At 31.2% G+C, this 23,933-nt stretch overlaps 1 protein-coding gene across 4 annotated transcripts in view; it reads left to right on the forward strand.

Annotated features, from left to right (window-relative positions):
- Positions 1-23,933, forward strand: part of LOC126847320 (rhotekin-2-like) — a 42,942-nt gene that overhangs the window by 14,571 nt on the left and 4,438 nt on the right. The window contains exons 1-2 of one of the 4 annotated variants that reach the window (XM_050587448.1): positions 7,146-7,293; positions 11,594-11,802. The exons of 2 other annotated variants lie outside the window; for them this stretch is intronic. In XM_050587448.1, the coding sequence (XP_050443405.1) occupies positions 11,629-11,802 (174 nt within the window). In that variant the 5' untranslated portion in view covers positions 7,146-7,293; positions 11,594-11,628. Of the gene's footprint in view, positions 1-7,145; positions 7,294-11,593; positions 11,803-23,933 lie in introns of those variants that run through there. One more of the 4 variants, XM_050587451.1, reaches the window with a different exon arrangement.

The raw sequence follows: 23,933 nt of genomic DNA on the forward strand, positions 1-23,933 counted from the left end.
TCAATCTCCGGTAATGCGAGACGTTGCTCAAATTATCGGTATTTAACTATGGACTAAAGGTTTCTAATATCTATCACATTTAATTTCATTAAATAAACTTTTGGGTAATTTTTTTAAACAGTCCCTAATTTAACTTAAAAACATGCACATAACCATAATATAACTAGGTATGGTTTTAGGGTAATATGATTTTAATGATGGTTGAAATATACGGGTTATTGCACATCGTCTCGAATTGTTATCTCCAGGCAGCGTAACGGGATATCAATTTTACTATATACTTCTCTATTACTATGTATATTACTGTGTACTTATATACTTGATTTTGATTGGGTGCCGTTTCGCTGACATATTTGATTTTTTCATCGAAAATTTGACGAAGAAGGGGTATATGTGTAATAACCTTGTTTAATTCAATCCTGATTTTAATGTAAGATAAATATTTTCTTGAAAATAATTGTAATTTTTTTTAAAAAGACATCTTAGTTTATTATCTTATAATATTAGATCATTTTCTAATATCTACCTTATTTAAGAGTTTTATCAGTTAATTAAATTTTACTTTATGTATACATTTTATTAACTTTATAATTAATAAGCCCATATCATCTATCTTTAAGCTGTTTAGATTCTAATTTTCGTTCATGTTTACTTGTCAAGTTGATTAATATGTATTTAAAAAAAATCAAATACAATGTACTGAGTAGTAAGCTGGTGTCCAACTGACAACTCACGTGGTGATCAGTCCACTTTAGTTAAATAAAGTTGTTTATACATGAAGAATAATTTACTGACATTTTTGACTAGCTTAAAAACTGTGATTACCTGAACATTTTGTAAAATATCACAAATCAAAATGTTTTGAGAGTGATCCAATACAAATTTGCAATTGATCTCCGAGAAATGTAATTTAGTTAATATATTATTATATACATATACATGTAAAATAACCGTAAAACATGATTATGAGGGCAATTAACATGGTATTTGGTTTGCGGAGACAGAAATGGGTTTAAACATGAATTCGTGAGAGTGACCGACCAGACGGTAGACAGGTTCTATTCCGCCGTGGTCTTGGTCACGATATTTTTGTATGAGTGTGTTTTAACGGGTATATTCGGCCACCCCAGCCTTACAATAAGGCTATGCCTTATTGTAACAAAGAAACTTACTTTCTTGATAATAAAAATAATTAAACAACACAATATGTAATTTAAAAATATAAATCCGAGAAACAAATAAAATAATATATTTATCAGTTTTAACAGAACCATAGCCAGATGTTTATTTAAGGTTAAAAGGAGGTAAATATAAATAATAGTATCACATTATAGTTTTATCATTTTATGGCCTAAAATCCAACAACTGATATGTACAGGTACCTAGACCATATTGTTTACCATTTTCTTACTTTGCCAATTCCTTAGAATCTAAGACTTAGGTAATTTACAAATAGAAGAGCTTTAGCCTAAATGTGCCTATAACTTGCTTATAACTTTGAAGCAAATTTGAGAGAGTTGAGCATACAACACTGAGCAGGAGTGGCTTTATCAACACATTACATCGGTGTTTTAAGTTACCATTATTATGTTATGTAATTTTATAAACTATATACGTATAGTATAATTAATAATTAGTATGTATATATATAATTATCTGTTATCTACTATTATCACACAATAGCGTACTATGGTTAGAATGTAAAAAAAATGTTTTACTTAAAATAGTCGCAAAAGTAGGAAAAGTTTTAATCTAGAAAGGTTGAGAATTTAAGGTGCCTGGTTTATCAAAATTTGGTTGGCGTCAGATCTTAACTTGCGTCGTCACTACCACAATGATCTACAATTAGTGACTTATTAATTAGTGTAACGTCTGAGCACTCAAAATTATACGTGACTTTGGGGTAGAAGAATTTTAAAGCTGTTATTTTAAAAAAGATTTAGAACAAAATCAAAATAGGATGGCGTATGAGGGTTGCACATTAGAAACATATTTAAGAATGTTTAGTTTACCACTTTTTAATTTGCGGTATACTTACTCTATGACAATAATTTCTTTTACAATTAAATTTTAATTTTTTAATAACCCAAATTTAATTTATAATTTGTATTAGAAATCTCCCTTCCATAACTTTCTTTTAATAGAGGTTTTAAGACGTTATAATGTTAAATGGGGATCTTTTTATTTATACATTTTCCTTATGCAATTTTTGTGTCTTGCTATACTAGAATACGTGTTTAAATATCTTGTGAGAAAATTGACGAGGGTGTACTAAATATATCAGTTGAAAATTAGAAGATAAAGGATATTGTGTTGTTGGTATTTATTAAATACCTATTTGTATTAAATTACTGTTCGGAAAGTCTAACCAATAACATATAGGTGCGATGTAGCACGGATTGACCCTAGTCGTTATTATATTAAAAGGTCGATTTTATAAATATTTGTTACCATGCAACATTAGGATTGATGGACAATTTTTCATTTTTAATCTGACGTGTTAACCACTCTTAATGAACATAATATCCAGCCGAAACAATGGGGACACAACGCAGAAATAATTGATCAATCATATACAATACTGTATTAAGTTCTATAATATTATTATATTGTACTCACGTTTTTTGGCGGGATCTTATATTAATGTTCGATTCGTGCGTGTGCGTACTTTATAGTCGTGAGTGCGGGGTATATATTATAATGTATGTAATGAAAATGTACTTTTAAATATTATTTATTTTAAAAAAATTTATATTATTTATTAAATGTTCTCAGAATACAATAGGTAACGTTGTGGTTTTTCGGGTTTATTTAATATTCGTGTAAACATTTGTACAACAATACCTTCTTAGATTTGCGTCGGAGTTAAAATATATAAATAATGTACGACCGGTATTTTACATAATATTATCGTATGATAAAAAGTATCGCGTATGTTATTAAATGATGGGTACACCTGTTGTGTTGGTAAGTGTTGAAACGTCGAGTTTTTAGCCCCTTTAGGGCCTTTGGACAGAGTAATTCTGAAGCTGGTTCAAAATTCGAACAGCTCCATATAATAAAATATAACATATGTTGTTTGGTCACGTATTGGGTTCCTTTCATTCGTTTATCGCTCACCCCAATTCTCAGGAACACGCGCCATGTAAGAACAGCTTTAAGCGAAATATGATCGCACGATGCACATTTAAGGTGGTTAATCGAGTACCTAAACCGGCATGTGCAAAACGGTCGGCCGGGCCTATACACGACAATGAAAACAAAAACACTGCGTTTTGGCGGTAAAAATCATTCAATAATAACATGAAAAGATGCGAGATTATGAGTCATTATACATTGTTTGATTGAATTTCTTTTGACTCCTCGCGTAGACCGTAGCTACAATTGCTGGTAACGTAGTCACAAAAACCGCTTGTTCTTTTGAGTAATTTTCGGTTTCGTCTAACGAAACAATAATATTGTGATGGTATACGGAAAAAAAGACCAAAACTAGCTAGTAATGAAGATCCAAAAATAAACTCGAAATTATATTTTTTATCTGTTCATTATGTAATAATAATAATAATAATAATACATTATGTATAATATTTTGACTTTAATAACCATTTTAGATAACCGTGCTACTAATTATAATTTTACTCGTATCTGTTTAATTTAATTTTTATTACAAAGCTGGAATTTTCCAATTTCAATAATGTCGATGAAGAAGCATAACATGAGTGTTACAATGTAGGTACACTTTTATTATACAAGTCAACCAAATTTTGGAGCAAGAACCAAAATACATAGATTTGTTTACTGCCATCTTTTGGCCTTAGATTGTTTTTAGCAAGTAAATTCATTTTTTAAACCGCTACTAAAATTGTAAACAATTAATAAAAAAAGAAATTGGTGTTTTCTAATATGCTTTTGTAAAATATGTAAAAAAATGATTCATTACTAAATGAGACCAATACTGAATTTAGAAAAAATTAGGATAAAACAACTTTTGGAAATTAAAACTTTTTAATAACTTTCGAGGGGATTTAAATAATAACTAGTCATCTGTGGCCAGATTCAGGTTCGTCGAAATTATTTATAAAAAGTAGATTTATTTTTTTAATTCTTGTTCTAAGAAAAGATCGAATTTTTGTATTCTTATACTTAATAGTGTATTTAAGTGTTATATGTATTTAGATAGATTAAAAATTAAAATGAATTATAAATCTTGATACAAAAAGTATACAAAGTGTACTGCACTTCATAGGATGGCAGTGAAAATTTGTTAATAGAAATCAATGTATCAGTAACGATGGTTCAGAAAACCCAGCGGGTCAAGCTGAAGTATTAAGACACTTTTATCGTGATAAAAAATATATCCGGATTTTAACTCCGATCCAGCTCTATATAATTAGTATAATAACCAAAATATGATTCATATAAATATAATAAACTATTATAACATAATATATATTTTGATTTAATTGTTTAAAAGTATATTAGAAGTCAATAACAATGCAAATCACTCTATATTTATGTTTTACATAATGTATTTTATTTTATATTATCATTTTTTTCTGTTCAAACGGATTAGTAAAATGCTTCTAAATTTGTTGATTCTTCGAATTAACCAATAATACTGTCAGGTTTCATATTGTTTAGTACAGAAATATAAATATTAAGTAATCTACATGTAATATTCGATTTCTTAGTATGCTTCATCAGTAAATTTGTATACTTAAATAATACTTAATATTGTTGAATAAAGAAGTAAATACTAAGTATTACAAAATCATATTATTAGATTATTGTTTACCTATTACAATTGACAATACAAATCGCCCAAAATGTCTATTCACGCAACTAGTCGTGTGCGTGTTTAAACTTATCGACCTAATTAATCGGTAAATCTTGTTAACTTAGCATTATAAAATATAATGAATACGAAGTTATAATTGTGACGTTCAACTCGTGACTAAGAGGTAGCTAAAATTAGAAACAATAGCATGGAGTGTTAAAAAATTACAAAAAAATATTAATACAGGTCCATAATGGCTATAATGGACACCGATAATGATCTAAATAAAAATATATTTCATTGTAGACAAATGGCACAATTTTTTTTTCGTTGACTGAATATTTAATAATATTCTTTAATGATTCTTTTCAATATATTATATTTGAGATGTTTACCATATGAACCGTCATTATTTAATTCGATATGTATACCAAATCATTTAGGAGCGATAAATAGATAATATAATGCACATAATAAATAAGATTATATTTAGATGTATAACATAAATCAAGTAATTGTTTAGATTCCATATCCATTACCGGTTCCTCTACCGTATGGTTTTGATTAAAAAAATAATAGTATGATTGTATGTAGTGATGGGAATCGAAAAATCCGGATTTTCACAAAAAAACGTTTTTTAAGCTACTTAAAAATCATTTAAGTGTTAAATAATTTTACAATATAAAGCTCTATATCTAAGTAACATTTTTTTGATAAATATGTGAAAATAAAACAAAACACCAAAGAGATAAACTGCTTTTGAATTTCGGATTTGTTGAAATCCGAAAATCCGGAATCCGAAATCCGAAAGCATTTTATAGACAAAGTTAAGAGTTTTTTTAAAAAATGTTATCAAAAAATTTTACTTAGGTACACATCTTTATATTGTAATAGTATTTAACAATTATATGATTTTTAAATGACTTAAAAAGCGTTTTTTTTTTAAAAATCCGGATTTTCGGATTCCCATCATTAATTGTATGCTTCCTTTGTGATGCATTAATCATTAATATTGGATTTATACCCATTGAACTATAAAGATGATTCATCTATTTTAACACACCCAATATCTCTAAAAATTGCATATCGTTTATAATTTCTGTAAACATTCCAGAAACGAAGCTTCTTTTAACTACCCATTATTTTATAATTAAATTTTTTTGTATAAATAAAATAATTGGTATATTTATGAAAATCTACGGTCAATGGTGAATGGAAATTAGGCAGGGCTTTTTGACATGAACATTTACGTGACGATTTTGTCACCAGGAGCAGATTACTTCTGTAATGAAAGGGGATGGGGTGGTGATTAGGGAAAATCGAGAATCCTTAGATAACTGATTAAATATTATTCATTAGAAAATCGGCTAATAAGAAATGATTTTGACATTGGAACATGTAGATTGTGAAGGGCTAAAATTTCCATAATACATGTTCATGATCCAATGCCTTTCCTTCAAGACAAAAATGGAACGAATTTGTATTTCAACTCTAATATTTTCCCTTTACGTGGTAAAAATAAAATTTTAATCTTTAAAATTAATCAAAAGTTTTTGCTTCGTTTTGACATTAAAATACAACAAACAATCTAGACATTTCTGAAAAAATAGCCTAAATTTGTCTATTTATTTGTTAGTATTCTTTAAATATGACTTTATCGAACGACAGTATAACAACTTGGAAAGGATGATTAACCCTTTGTAGGCCAAATGCGATGAAATTTTCCTGAACACCAATTATTTTTTTTATATCGTGAAAAACAGTTTAATTTCAAAAATCTTTTAAATTACACAACTATTTTTATAAATCAACAATATTTATAGAAAATAGAGATACTCTGACTATAAAAGTAATTTAGTTAAAATGAATCACTGCGTCGAATTACTGTTCGAAGTACTGTTCGTGTACTTGTTTTGAAAATTACTAAATTAAAAATGCTTCGAAAGTAATAGCCAAACATAAAAACCGAATAGACTTTCGTCGTTCTGAGCCAAAAAAAAACATTCGGTCGCAACAGAGATGTTGTTCTCACAAGAGACTTTAACATCCAACATGAGTAGCAGTCGTTAGTTGTCTAGTTAATGTAAGGTTATTTATTACTACAATAATAACGCTGTTATTGTTATTATTATTACTGCTACCATGATCTCTGCCAATGTACAGGGTACGACTTTGGTAGGTTTTTACAATCCTTTGGCGTCTGACAGCCAATCGCCGTGTGTATAAGAGCCGGTAACGACAACGCTGGGATCTTCCTGGAAACAGTGTTAACATTGGTGCATTCGCCATAACGGCCGGCAGGTGGCGCTTTTTTAGTATACCGATTAAAAATAACACACACGCCGTATGTATCATAGGCTATCGGACGCAGTTGTGCGTGTGTCTCGCGTTTGTGCCGGTTGTGTGTCTGTTCGATGTTGTCGACCGTTCAAGTGTTCAGTGTATAGGTATAGTGATACCAAGTCCAGTAAAAGGTGCAGAGTATCCTGTTCTTTATGCCCTGATCAGGGATTACCGTAAGTCAGTCGCAATAGTATATCGTTCCGTCAACGGCAGTGTCTCTCTAAGGTCGTAGCAAAGTTAAAAAAACATAAACAAAAATTACCGGCGTGTTTAATTTCAGCATAAAAGGCTTTCGAAATAACGTTTTGGGATACTACGTGTATAACGATAGCGTATTGCATAGGCGTCGTACATTTAAGTGCTTTTGTATTTAACATTTTACTGAAACTATGTTTGAAAATGTATAGCTTTTTATCGTTCCTTGTGTTTTATAAACTTGACGTGGACTTTAGTAACAAGAATTTTCGCCTTCCAATATTTATACACAATGTGTAAAAGGCTACATAGGCTATTATAGGTATATCTATTGCAAAACTAAATTCTCAAAAAAATACACTTATTACACCCGTGGCCCGTGAGTGTTCTTAATTCGAAAAGATGTCAAGAGCTTTTCAGAATTCGGTCAAATATTTATTTCTATTACGTCTTCTCCGAATAGGAAAAGATACTTAATTGAAATTAATTATCCCGCATGATATAGGATCTCTATCTCTCAGCTTCTTGAAGACGTTAAGCGTATATTTGCTTAATGCCTTTCTGCATTATTCCGGACGTGTGTTAATACGAGCAGTATTCTCTATAAATGTTTTATTATGTATATTTCCGTATCATTAATTATTGTACTTTGGTCAAACGTGTGATGAATTTTATCGATGCCCTTCTTATCGTTTGTTGAGTCATAAGAAGTGGGCGGGATATATTATCACTGTGGGAATACGAATTTTTTTTTTCAAAAATAATTGCTAGGCAAGCAAATTATTTTGTACATCTTGCGTTTATATCAACCTTCGCACAATATATTGATTGTATTGTCTTATCCGAGTTGCATTTTCTTTATATTAAAAGTGATGAGAACCAAAATGGTACAAGTTGTTTTTGTGCTTTTGAATGAAGGAGAGTAACATTTTAAAACATTGTTTACATTTTACATTGAACAATAATTAATTTTGAGTTGCTCTTTTTAAAAAAGGTATTAAAAAAATACCTAGGATGAAAATATATTTATTATTAGATACTTGTTGGGAAATAAAACCACTTATCCCTCTTAGTACACACTGTGTAATATCGAATAACATAATTAACAATATTTTTTTAATTTTTGACAATACACGATAACACTCCACGTAGCGTATCTATCGTAATTATTTTTTTATTGAACGTAAACAGCAAAACCTTAGTGCATAGTTCTATACAATGATATATTATAATAATTATGGAGATTTAGGTATGTCGTTCAACGATTTCAAGTGGTTCTTTAGCTGTATAGGTCTACAGTTTCCCAATACAAAATTTCGTCATAATGTGAAAACAAACTTAGCAGAGAATAATATATATTTTAATCGGTGAAATAATAACTTGAACAATAGTAAACAGTTTTTAAACTAGATCATTACATATACAATATATATATATATATTTTTTAAGTATAACCGAGCCCATATTGTATAGTACCTAAGCTTTTTGTTTCTCAATAGCCGCAAGAAAGGTGCGGAACCGGTTTTCGCGTGACATTTCTATACCACCAAGAAACCGGACAACAAAAAAATAATAATAAAAATGCATACTTATTTTAACTGTCAGCAATAATTTTGTTATATGATTTAAATTCGCACAAGTTCATTATCATTGCCGTACAGCAGCTGTTGATCTCGGTTGCCGCTGAATTAACGACCAAAAGCTTTTAAATGTAGTGTATAATGTTTCCACATCTTCTACTATATAACGTGTACATTAATATCGTTATTCCCGTCACGTAAACTGATATCGGGTGGACGGCGGTTGGTCTGGGAAATAATATTATAATACATTTTCATCTCGTCGGCTCGCGGGGAAAGTCAAGACGTGGTCGTGTACAAGATTATAATTGGTTAAAGCATAATTTATCAACAAACATGATATGTTGATCCGGATACGTCTGAAAGCTATGAATTATAGCTGGATGTATAGCGTTTAAATTCGAGCTGTCGATCATAGTCTAGTATGAAAATTACTCACTCTGTCAAATGTATTTTTTGTTTAGACGGTTCGACGTAGTTTGTTTATATCATCTATTTACTACACACATCATTAACGCCAGCACTAGCGCGGTTCTTTTTTTACTTTGAAAAGTGCCATTAAATGATTATTAAGTTTTTGTCTCAGCTGTTCAGCAAAGACCCTTAAAAACACCCTTATAACTGTTGTTGATTAATTATTAGAAATTACGGTAGAGTAGTCCATTTTAACAGGCAACCGAACATTGTAACCATTCAATTTGTTGTTATTATTTTTTTAAATTTATTTTGGGAGCAGTTTTTTGTAAAGTTTACCGGTGCCTAAGGAAATCACATATTAAATCACATCATTATGCTAATTTTTCACGAGCCGTTATACTCGGATGGTCTCCCAGTGCACCGGCGATTTTTCGATTTCTTACTGTTAAACCTGATTTTTAAAAACGAATAATTAGAAAACCAAGCGTCTTCTCGGCCACAGCTATGCGAAACCGCTCTTCCAGAAGGACACTGGACCCCTCTGGGACACGTGATATGCGTATTGTTGGTCGAGGATTCGTTGGTGTTCTCTCCTTAACCAGGGCCTCTCATCTGGTCATTATTGAATGCCAACAATATTCGTCCACCATGCGACCAACTGCCGAACATAACTCCGAAGCCGTACGATATGACCCAGATTTCCGTGCATTATTATTATATTGATGTTAAATGTGTATCACACCGCGACTGTATGCTTAAAGTTCACGCTGCATTTGTCGCAAAAAATATATTATGAATTCTACCTGCAAACACAATGTAAATGTGGGTCGCCCGGAATCGTCAACAAAACGTTGTATTATTATTGAAAATAATAATTGAAGTTGCGACACCTTCCTGTCTTGTGTTCGCCCATAAATTAAATGTTATTTGATAACGTTACCTATATTGTTGTTATTATTATTGTTGTATTCTATGTTGCGGCCGTTAATGTATTTAAACGAGGGAGTTGGTCGATTTCCATAATATTTATATTTAGTACCTATTCGAAAAATAGATACCGCCGGTCAGTGTTCTATGAGTTTAACCGTAATCCGCACGTTTTAAAATTTACAGTATTCGAATGTTGTTTCTTGATCTACCATTGAAACACAGCTTTGCTATGCAGCGATAGCCGATAAGATTGCCGGTTCCGTACGAGTAATCAGCCTTCGACCTTGGCCCGTCTTAGTCGAAGCGAAGGTGACGCGGCAATTAGTTTTTTTCTTGTTATTATTGGAAGTTAATCGTTGTTCAACCCTTTCAACAGCATAATCCGCATGCTATTAGGCGTCGCATTATTAGATAGAGACTTTTAATCGAGTGACAGCTCTTAATAATGTATTTTATTAATTTGCTTGCACATTTTTCTACGGGCACGTCAGATGAGTCACGATCACAACAATATGATGTGAACATGTCCGAAAATCTTCGTCGGATGTTGTTTACACGTCTACACGTCTCTTATACACTCGGGGGACACTCCTATGTATGCATAAAAATGTGCGGTCAAGTTGACTCTAGTCGATCGTTTCTCGTCCGAAAAGAGTTGCCGCCGAGAAAATTATTACGATAATAATTTTCTTAAATTATCTAAGAATTCCTTCAGACCGGCCCAAGAGGTATGTCTACGTATTATGTTTTGGTATTTTTGAGAATAAAAAACCGTGCGGTTGTGTGCGACCGGCAACAACTATTATTATTAATTTTTATGTTTCGTCGGTGGTGGTTTATTGTAAATCACATCGTAACACGATCTCAGTGTGTGTTCTTTATACTTTTTCACCAGAGAACACAAGCTCGGCAATAGTGCTGCGCTCCGTTCTTTTGTAAGCGATTTTTGTTTTTTCGGTTCAAAAAAAAAATATATGCACGCGCTGGTCGTATAATTATTACGTTTATGAATATTACACATATTTACCTGCTCTCGCAATGAGTACAAAAAATAGTGTGTCTGTACACACAGAGTTTGTCGCATAAGAGATTTTTTCTTACATTGTTTTCATACCGTCAGACTACAACAGACGAGTTTCCTCGTGAAAACCGAGCGACGGCAGCGGCGACGACAACGACGGAAATAGAGAGAAAGACACTGCCGTTTGGATCGGATCCACGGGATTCGAATGATATACGGATGTTATTTAACTTGACATCGTCGTAGTTGATTGTTTCTGCCAAAACGCGTGAAATTCTTCGCATACTTAACGTTGTTGCGGTGATCCCTTTACAGTGTTTTTTTGTTTAGTATTTTTCAACCACCGCATACCAGAAACGGCGGCCATGAACTCATGTTTCCCTCCGTTGGCCGCCCTGACACTCAAAGACAAACGGCGAAACTCCTCTTACTTGGAGTCGACCGCCGCCGGAAACCAACCCACTACTGGCGGTGGCAAGCCTAACGTCATACAAGACATGGAAATGTTTTATATCAAGCAAATAGCTCACAACCTCAAGGTAAGGTCAATCAACACCCTCCCCCTCTACCTCCAGTGCATTCACGGTGTATATATATTAGTTACACAACACGACGTGTGGAATAGAAACGTATAATGTTTTTTTTTTAAATATAAAGGGTTTGAAAGAATACTAACAAAACATTACACTCCTATTGTGTTGGCACACAAATAAATATTTAAAAACAAGAGTTCTAGTTTTGAGTACACCGGGAGGATAAAATATATATATTTTGGATTTGTCTCTAATCAAGGTGATAACTTATCGTGAACCACTCAATATCTTACTGGGTTTAATTAATAACTGAATTTTGTTTTTCTATAATGTTTGAAACTTTAATAGTAACGCATACATTTCAATGACTTTTTATATTGAGAATAATGTACTAACAATTTTGACTGGTCGGTTACCAGTTTTGGATAACTATTTTTAAAGTTATAAGAGTTTAAAAGTTAGGATCCGAGAGGAAGTGCGGTTGGGAAATGCGCGCAGATAAAAATAGTTTCAAATGTTGCTATCAAAACAAATAAGTTGGGAGGGGGGTAAATACAAAAAAAATTGTTAGCAATTGAGATCACATTGTATAAAAACATTATGGAAAAAAAATTATTATTTAAACCCTGTGAGATTTTGAGTGGTTCGCGATAAGTTAACCACCCTGTATATAAATTATATTATAATGTATTTTCTAATGAATACAATAAATGTTATTTTAAATGTTATATTTATATTAATCTTCATCGCAACAGAAAATAAACATAGTTGAAGGGATGACAACCAACAGGGTATAAGGGACTTGTATTTAATTGTATAAAGGAGTAAAATGAAAACTAGTTTTTCTATATGTTCATATAAGCGATGTTCATTGGTTTTCTTCCGTGTCATCCTCCGTATATTGTTCATTTCAATACTCGTCTACCTATTTTAGTCATTATATCAACATTCTAGATTTCTCAATAAAAATAAAAAACACTGGTCGACATTTTTCTCTGATTAAATATAGTTAAAAACTCAATAGCTTTAAATTTCACCTCCCCCCCCCTTCCGCACCTACAAAAAAATATGCTTTTTAATCATTGTTAACGTTTTGAAGAAAAAAAATTGTGTTACCAATTTGTTTTTAAATAGGCAAAACCGTTGGAAATTATGCTTACAGTTGGATTGGGTTCTTGTTTATTGTTTGTGTTTTTTTATAAGACAACACTGAAACATAGCTAACTTTGTATGGTCACTACGGCCATAATTCCCTTACAAAACCATTAATACACATATACTTTACCGGTGTTACATTTATCACCTACTGACTTTTTTTAGAAAATCCTATGTACGCTACGTGAAGGCACTAAAAAATCACTTTCTTTTTAGAAACTAAAAATAATTGTTCTCGATTCTCGCCAGGGCCGGCTTTTCAATTTACATACTATAAATACCTTTATACATATTTTTTTCTTAATTAATTCTAATAGTACTATAATGTAGAAGGTACCTAAAAAGTACATAATGGTTTAATCGTATATTTAAATACATAATAATCTGACCTTAAATAAATTAGATAATTAGATAATCTGTTCTATCAGGTGATTTATTACATCGTCGTGCAATTATTAAATAATCAGTTATTTAAATTATCTTGCTTGATGTCTAAGAACCTAATATTAGAAGCTGTTAGTTGTGGGTTTTTATACTTGATGATTTAAAAATATAATTATGCTAAATTTGAGCAGGATTTGACCTTTTATACGGTTATAGTTATTCAGAGCATATATACTCGTATATAGATGTAGGTTACCTATAAGTGTAATAAATGTCGAATTATATATATAAGTAATAGATCTGCTAAATATTATTAATAGTCTACGAAGTTTTGCTAATGGATTGATTAATATTTAATGATTATTATTTTAGTATTGTGATATCATTAACTATTTGAATGAACTCATTGTATTTGATATTTAAAAACATGTTTTTAACTCGTAACTTCGTGACACTTGTCTTAACTTTTGTACAATATAATTTCTTCCTGCATATATTTGGTCTAAATTGTGTGTGTTAAAATATTGTTATTCTTGAATAATCTAGCCGCGCTAAATGTTTACATAACACTGTACAATTCAAACAAATATTGTTCAAAAACTAAAACCTAATTATATACATACAAACGTTTTAATAAACACAATTTTCATCAAGTTATATTACCCATATTTACCCAATTTGTATTAATAATAATTTGACTTAGCCTAAACCAGCTTTGGTAAATGACAGTAAGATGCAATTTATAGTACTGTTTATATTATCATTTTTAATATCTCACTGATTAATTTGCTAAATTACATATACTAGTTAAATGTAAACTGTAAACGAAAATATTTTATCTTTTAAAATTTAGAATTCACATATTATTTAACGTATGTTTACTGTGTACTAATTGTCGATATGAATATCTTGATTCGATCAAATCGGCCTGTTTAATGAAAATAATTTGAATCGAAGTCGTCAAAGCTAGTCCACACGGCTGCAGCTCTAAGTTGGTACCTAAATAACCTAATCAATATACATGTATTCGTTTTCATAGCTATACAACAGCATAACATCCGATTGTATTATTTTCCTCCCCCGTAATAACATTTTTCGCTTTGTCGTATCATCATAATATATTACCCTCTACTTCCGTTTTTCTATCGTCTTTGAGGCTCCCGTTAAGCGATTGGGTTTTTTTTCCACGGGGTCGTCGCCGTCGTTGCCCGAATAAATTCGCTATGCGTGTCAACACACACACATAGGCAATTCGTCTAAAAAAAAAAATCAACCGTTATGATTCGACAAAACCGTCATTATTGCTTTTACATTATTATTGTTGTTGTACACACAACGACGATCACAGGAGCGAGCAACACATATACACATCATAACATTATAATAATATAATATATTATCCACTGTATATGCTTGCGGTACAATAGCCACTGTAGTGCAATAATGGTCCTGACCGGCCGGCAGGACAATGCAATGCTGCCAGCTATTTCCCGTGACTTCGGCCTGTCGCACACCACGTTAAACTCTTTGGACGACCACTGCGTTACAACTATCAAATTTTCAGTGGTCTTGTATTGCTGTCCACCACCGGCGAGAATGTTGTTATTAGTGGCATTGGTGAAACTTTAGAGGGGCTTAGTCCTCTTCCCTCCCCCCAAAAAATGTATTTTTAAAAAAAAAAAAACCACAAAGAACGCGATTATGCTAAAAAACCGTTTCTATAATAATTATTTAGTCCTTCTTTATATTAAGAGAGAAGAGTTATATTTGCTTATTAAAGAATAAAGTTGCCGAGTAAATATAGAAAATACTTTTTCAGAAATATGTATACGGAGAGAGTGTATTACTTTATGGTTAAAGGGTTTTAAATAATAATTTCTTTATTTTATACTTTCTCAGCTTTGCAGCGATGTTAAAATGTATTCTGGAATAATTATAATTATTACAACATGTGTTAACTGTACTATACCACTATCAGTTGGTATCTTGAAATATTTTAAATGTGCTATTAGTGAAGTATTCCAACATTCAAACGACTCGCGTGTTTACAAAATATCAGGAAATTAAGTATTTTTTATTTTTTTAAGTAGTCGGGTAAGTAACTTTTAAATTACATTTCGTCTATTTTTTTTTTTTTTTTGTAAGACCTATTCTGCTGCTGTTAAATAAATTAAATACTATTCAACTGGGTTGTATTACACTATTGAGCAATAATTGCCCCGGTGTGATTCGAGCATCCGTTATAGCGCACCACTGCTCGATTGCGTCCGTTAGTTTAAAACGAAAAACTAAATAACGAAAAAACCTTAAAATATATATAGCCGATAGTTTTTCTTTAAATCGAAATAGCAAATCATTCACAGCCGTATTGACATTGATATGGAACGTGCGCTAGCAAAAAAAAAAAAAAAGACGTTCGCGCTACTTGCACAATAATAATAATAATAGTAAATTGTACGTGATGACATTTTGGATCTCCATATTACAATCGATAGAACCTAAAGAGTCCAAATGGTGGTTCTTTTATCGCGATAATATCGAAAAATAATATTAAAATTGACTTTTAAGGCCATAAATCATAACAGAATATGTATTATGCTATATAAATGCATTAATACGTCTACTAGACTAAATTGTGTAAACCGTAAACCAATAATATTATATAGTAAGTAGGTACTGGGTAACTATGATACAATGTAGTGGTAAACCGGTGTTAGGGTCTGGTAGCTATAAAAACGCACACAGTAGTAAAACATTAGATACCAAATAATTAAACTATAATTATTACCAACAACGAGGATCTATAATATGAGAATCTATTAAAACTAGTTATTGTTGGTAGTTAATGTATGATATACTACGTACATTTTTGTAACTACTTTTTCCAAATATTAAAATCAAGCCCGGCCTGAATAATAAAGACCCTCACTATTAGAGAACCGGGCTATATGCAGGGCCATATTTAGGAATTTGTCACCTTTGGCCAAACAAAAAAAAAACGCTTTGTATTATAATATAATACAAATTTAATGCAATATAAAAAAATTTAGCCGCCCGGGGCAACATCCCCCTGTTGCCCCGCCCCCCCCCCACCCCTAAGTACGGCCCAGGCTATATGGGACTCTTCGGATCTCAGATTTATTAACGTATACTCAAAAAATTCAAATCGATAAAAATAAGTTACAACTTGAATATATTATTGTTATTTTCTTCTGGTTTCGTTAACCTAACTGGAACTCATCAAAAGCAAATTACTCTCTGTGCCAATATATTATCTACTTATGTTCTTGTCATCGCATCTGTGTTAAATAATATAAATTTCTCATCTAAAAATCGTTATTTATTTCCACGGGTTTACCGGCCACATTGGTCTGTGTTTCTTTTCAATATACTTTCTATTCAAGTTGCACACAATGCGCGTCACGGATAGTCTCAATTGCATTCGCGCCCACGTCCAATTCCTGGTCATCTTCATTCTGCCATTACACGCCACACAAACTGTACATTATAATTTTATATTATATACATTTATTATTCTGTTTAACATTTTTTTGGACTTGGTCTTTTGGTGCTTGATTGTCCATTTCGTTTCTGCTTACTCGAAACCGCGTTGTCAGAATGCCAAAACGCGCTCGAAGGTGTTCACCAAACTTTCTTGAATAGTTTCTCTGCTCGGACTTTGATAAATATTTTTCAATACATCAATATAGTATGTTAAACATATTTCACATCCACGAGTTAAATTGTAGTCTTCTCTGGTGCACAGCTGTAATCGAATTGCCGCCGTTGGTACAAACCAGCTACCAGAGGAGTGGGTCAAGTTGTGCGCCAGTTTTCGGTCCTTTCGTTATTAATCATATTTTTTTTTTTTTTTTGCTAGCGTTCACACTTATTATTAAGCCGGCAATCGGTCGTGAGTCACGTGGCACGTTGCCCAGTCACCGAGAGTAATGTTGTGCACCAGTGAATAGACCTAACTAGTAAATACACATAGACATACTTGAATAAAAAAAATCTTCAACGACAGGCGGCATACGGAATAAAAAACCTATGGTTTAAAAAACAATCGTCTCGTCTCCAAATAAAATAATATGCCGACTATCTGTTTTGCCTATTAATAGACGCGTCGCGCGTGTGCGTTTTACTTTTAGCGAATGTTCAATTAATAAACCGGCCATCTCGTTTGAAGACAACGCAATACTGTTGTCGGTATACGTGATTTGATTATTCTAACAATAATATACACATTTCACATCGATAGTATTTCATATGTAAAAAGCTCAAGGCGGTGGTTCGGGTAATGTTTACACTTTCACGATTGTCCATTTTGCTAGAACTAAGAAGTGTTATAATCATATTATTTTTTTTAACTATCCGAGACCCGTCGATACCAGCAATTATTACGAGCAATTAATAATTTCAACCCATTTTGAAATTTTTTTTTTTTTTAATCTCGGAAATTAGCTACAATTTCAAGTAACTACAATATAGTTTTAAAAAAAATCCAGATGTTTTCCTATCCCCAACAAGACCTCCGTGGTACCGTAGAAAACTAAAAAAGGCGAAGAAGGGCTGTTGACATATTTTGAGCACAACAAGACACGATATTTCTCAGAAAACTATTTTGTAGTTTATTTCGAAAATATTTGTATTTATTATTTTACAATATTACAACATTTCTATCGACTAATCATAATGTTTAGTAGACCATTCTTAATTTTATAAAATAATGAAATGCATAGTTAAGCAGTACAAAAAAAAAAGAGGAATTACATTTTAAATGACTTCAGAAAGAATAACCCTAAAACTGTAATACATATTTTCTCGAAAATAAGTGGTTTCGTAAATCGAAACCATCCTTGACATTATTGTTAACAATTGTATTACCAATGTAATGATTTTTATTGAATTTTAATAACTTAATCATATAGCATTTAAACAGTTAGCTCAGTTGTAATATTCCTAAATACACGTGACCCCTCCGAGTCTACGACCTCACTATGCTGTTTTTTTATTGTTATATCGGGAATTTACAAATAAAGCGGATTTTATAAAAAAAAAAAATGTATTTAAAGTTAGAACCTTTTTTTTTTACAAGGTAGAGTCGCGATTTCACTTCCACTCGCAAACGTCTGTGAAATATAATATTGGCGTTTGATAAACATTAGAGAGTGAGGTACTTTTATTACGATAACAACGTGTATGGAAGAAAACCGTTGCTTGTTGGGAACATTGCACGTCGTGATAATTGTTAAAAATTTAAAGGTCAAGTGTTATGTTAGAAATGAAGTTTTACACTTTGTTTTATTATTATATTTAATTGCATAATAGGTTGAGTACCATATTATAAAACCGGAAAATAATCATTGTCGCTTCGAAGCAAACGATATAATGCCATATTGTATACCACTCCCTATTAATGTCAATATACTCAAGACAGTTTCTCAACTATTTTCTTTTGCGTTTCATTTCAAATTGTTAACATATAACAGAAACTAATTTGATTCTAAATATTTTTAATTTGTCTTCATTTTTTTTTATTCCACACTTTTTTTACATCCCAGGCTTATACATATTATGTACAATCCACATAATTTGGTAGTCATGCATTATCTTACAATATAAATAAATGTTATTCTACTACTGGACTGTTCAAAAATCTTAATTCAAAGAAATCTGTTATAGATAATTTATTATTATTAGTTTAGTACATTTTGAGTTAGGTCAAATGGTTTTGTTTGCAATAAAAAGATCTTAAAGAAATCCAAGAATCAAAACATAAAATTTATAATATTATATTTATCAATTGAGGATAAACAAAAGAGTACGATCGTTAAAAAAAGGCAGTTTTTTTAGGTGTTACATACATGACCTTGCATTATTATTATTATTCAACCATAGTTTATGTTAAAACTTAATTTTGATATCGCATCACATTCTATCTATTATTTAATTATAATAGATAAATATTTGAATCCAAATTCCAATCCTTGCTACATCAGCCAGTAGTTAAAAACAAAAGCCATAAAACTGTAAAAGGTACTAAACAATACAATTTTGGTAATAATAACTGTAATAATTTGTGTAAACACAACTATTAAAACTATTTTCTATCATAGATCTGTTGTCGCTCCTTGACTATATTTATAACGGAACACGAGTCGGTCCTGTATCATATTGTACATTACTTAATATGCCTCATTTATCTATAAAAAAAAAAGTTAGATTACAACAAACACTTATCAATATTACTTTAATTTTATTTTTATGGTTGTGGCTAAATAATGACTAATGAACACCTATCGTCAAGATAACATCTTCAACTCTTATATTTTACATAATATTACGCTATTTTTCATTAAACATTATTATCTTGAGATTTTATTGTTTTGTTATGTGTTATGTACTCTATTGGAGGATGTGTGCTTACTGCTTTCCGTGTATACTTTGTATACATTGACAAACAGCTATACCATATTATGCATTGTATTATTGCCCATCTGTTTAAATCACGTACTTAACTATTCAAGATTACTTAATTATAAATGGTTTTTTTTTCTATGGGTGAATTTATAAACTACAACAATAGTATATGTATAAAAAAATTCGTTGGACACTTGACATTCGATTCGTTCATTTTTTTCGTTCACTGTTCAAATACGATAAACGTAATATTAAATATGAAGTTGTGTGTGTAATTGAGTGTTTAAATTTTAATATTTTATTGAAGTATCTAATCTATTTACCCATCAATTGCGTTAGCCTGACATATTGTCGATATATTCAATTGTGCAGAAGGAAAAACGACTTGTGGCTAAGTATTTATTACAAATAATTATTGTTTATACTCGCCGAGTTCATATTTAAATTAGTACCTCGGTACCTAAATACTAGTTGAACGCATAATACATTTGCAATTCACATAGAAAAATAGCAATGAGCCGTTTTTTTCTGGTTATCTTTTCTAAGTCATTTTTTCTTCTGTTGTAATCTGCGAGTTTGAACTATTATTGCTGTGTACGGTTTATCAACATTTTATCTAATATGGACTATAATGTTATTATAAACGTTGAACTAATTATTAGTTGTTTTTTTTATCCGATGCCATATTTTGGTTATAATTTGAATTTTGAAGATTTATCTATATAATAATATAATAAATATATCAATTCAAATGATGTAACATGGGGTATTCTGTATTACCCCTTGTTTTCTAATTTTAAAACTTATTCAGTTTTTAATACATATATACGTACAAATTGTTTTGGTTTATATAAGTAAACCATGTCAACTGTTACATACTACTTTATAATAATATTTGTATTTTATGATCCCGTTTCTTCTCGGGTTTAGATTTATTATAATGTAAGTACAAACATAATAATATAATACCATGAATGATGTATATTAACCGAACCCGACCGTTTAGAGTACAACGGTTCTGTTATCTTCACTTAGAAGTAAAGTGTGTTCAAACCGTGTGGGTGATGTTATCATGTATATACGCAGTATAGACTTTTTTGTTTATCTTATCGTTCACAATCGACGTATTGCGAGTAGAAAATCATTTATGATGTTTTACGCTTGTTGTGATCAAACATTAGTGTTGGACTGTGATGGGCAGCATTTATTGTCAATTATATTGCAATAGTTATAACATAACAATACTTATAGAATACAACACTATTACAATATTTATAGAATCGACTTTAAATTACGAAACTTACTTACGTTACTTACTATTGGAAGTTATTCGTACAGAAAAACGACTTCCACCGTCATTTGTTCCCAGACGTTAGCCAAACTCAAAAAACACAAAATTACAATTGAAAACGCGATATATTCGCCAAATTATATATATCTATATGTATATTATATAATCTTATATACATACTCGGTTAACGTTTAGCGTCCGCATAGATTTTCCGATTGACCCCCAGCCCAATAACATTTATGTTAAAACATAAAAATTGTATTTATTTGGAAACTTAATATAATTGAATTCAACGGATTGTTATGATTATTGTGAGCGTCAAGTCCGAGAAATTTTAGCTTCATCGCAGAGCTGAAATAATATTGTTATTTTTCTCGTTGTATATTAATTCGTGAAAAAGTGTGTATTCGTTAAGAAAAAGATTATTTGCTTTTATCAGTTATCCAGTTGTTTTACCAAAACACATTGTTGACAAAAAACGGGAAGCTTGAGGAGTTATTTTTTTCTCATTAATTATTACCACACTTACAACACAACGACCCAAGTGCACTATAATCTTATGATACTTAAGCTTCCTCCACGTGTAATCTTCCAATACAGTAGCATTTGTATCACACGTGTTATACTGATTTATTTATATATAATAATCATCTCAACGGTAACGCTAAACAGACAAAAGGTACCCACATATGCCAGGGACATTATCAGGGACCAGGGACACGTGCCTCTCCCGGATGGTAGGTACACGGTGGTGTTGGCGTCGCCGGCGCTTCCATTTCCTGTTTAATGATAATAAAAATAATGTATTCCACCATATTCAAGACCACCCGGAGCAATAGTGTCTGGCTCTTCATTCGAAGGGGATGCGTAAAGACAAAAGAGGGTTTTTACATAATACTTTGTCAGTGTTTTTTTTTTATATTTTCAGTGAACGGTGCCGATTAGTATTTTGCTAATTACTTAAGGAGAATCCGGCATGAGCATTATGGTCGTTTTATCGCACTGAACGAAAAACCGCAGTAAAATATTGACGCTAAAATTTAACAGTATGATTTTATTATCATGAAAAATAAAAATTTGACATATCGGAGGATCTATCAGAAACCCTCGGTCCTCAACCCGGGGCCATTAACAGGCTTGTTAGTTTTATGACCCAGACCAAATTATGCAGTTGTATATGAGGGTGTTCTGTTTCTACACAATGTAATAATTTAATGTAACCCAATGGCCTTTGCCGCCGAGGGAAATAATAAAAAAAAAAAAAAAATTTGACCAAATACTTGAAACGTCAAGTAAAATATTTATCGAATTGATAATTTTAGATTTATTGATTTTGTCTAATTATTTTTTTTAATGATAAATAGGAATTTATTATTTTTACGTTTTAGAAGCGTATAGAATAAGCTCTAAATACACTAAACGTTTATTTTACAACGCTGAAGGCGATTTAAAAAATAACTTGACAAGCTAGAAAAACTCTTAAGCCAGAATCCAATATATCAAAGAAATAAATGTATTTAATAGATCTTTTATTTTTATACTTGCACTTATTACAGAAAAATGTATGTGTTTGTTGTAAAATTACAATATGTTTTAATTAATAGTCTAAAACTACTTATAACTACTGGTATATAATATTGTATGTGATAGTGGTAGCTTACCCACCTCTGCAGTTTAAAATTTAAATGTCGCATTAATCAGTAATAGTTATTGATCTGACAATAATATCCCCTATAACAACCTGCTCTGTACGACCTTTACCTATATGTACTCTTTGACCGTTGTTGTTTTTTTTTTTTGGTTTGACATTTTAGATTTTTACGGTCTATGCTATAATCTAACCTTTGCTGCTATTATGGAGAACAGAAAGACATGACAGTAGATACACCAGATGTGCTGAGTGCTGACCAACATATGTATTTTTATGTCTGACCAAATGACACACAACGTATATTCAAAGAAGTGTGTCAAACGGCTTATTTATATTTTGATATAGTTGAACTTGGAAAACCAACTACTCGTTTCATAAACACAGTGTAATCCTCTTCAGCCGGTGTTATGGTCAATAACCATTATAAATGTATTATTAGTTTTCTCATTTATGTTGACCAGTTTAAAACAAGAGTACCTACGCGCAAACATACAAAGATCTTAGGGAGGAAAAGTAAACGATTAACGATTATTTATTGTTTTAATTCCTAATAGATTAACAAGTATATAGAATTATTATGGTTTTATTTGTTTTTTTTATCAAAAATTATAGGATATACTCTTGAAATTAAGTTCTAGCTGTAAAAACTGTTTAATTTTAACGCTTATTTTAATTTTTTGTATAAAAAAGCAGCGCTTGGAAAAATGGTTGAAAATTTATGTTATGTTGGATATAAAATAAATGAAGTCGCCCTTTTGTGACATTTTCTAACATTAAATTGTTATTTTTCCTTGATGACTGGTGGTAAAATCTCATACATCACCTGTACATTTATAGTTATGCAACGATTCCCCGTTTCTGACCAAAATAGCCCATTCAAATTTCAATGTCTATGTTTCTGCAAATGATCGACTCGTTTGTTTGGTAACTTATTGAACAAACAACTATGGTCTGCCATTTGCTTTTGATGGCACGTTAAAAAAAACTAAACATGTACGGTCGTAAGAGGAAAATTAAAAAAATCGTTTTGTACTTTGTAGCTTGTTGTCAGATTTCTTAGGTATGCGTTTGGTAGGCAAATGTAAATGTAGGTATAGAGATTTTTCGCGAAGGACCCCGTCGTACGTGCCTTTTCTTTATTTTTTAGCTACTCTAATAACCTATTGACGCTGGTTTTTTATGTGACATAAAATAGTTATTTCAACAGACCGGCACTGTCATAAAACATTCGAG

Source organism: Adelges cooleyi, unplaced genomic scaffold (assembly GCF_023614345.1).
Source record: "Adelges cooleyi isolate 19-005CV unplaced genomic scaffold, UGA_ACOO_1.1 ACOO_flye_CR_arks_rails_tigmint_CR_PRNA_108, whole genome shotgun sequence".
Classification (NCBI taxonomy): Eukaryota; Metazoa; Arthropoda; class Insecta; order Hemiptera; family Adelgidae; genus Adelges; species Adelges cooleyi.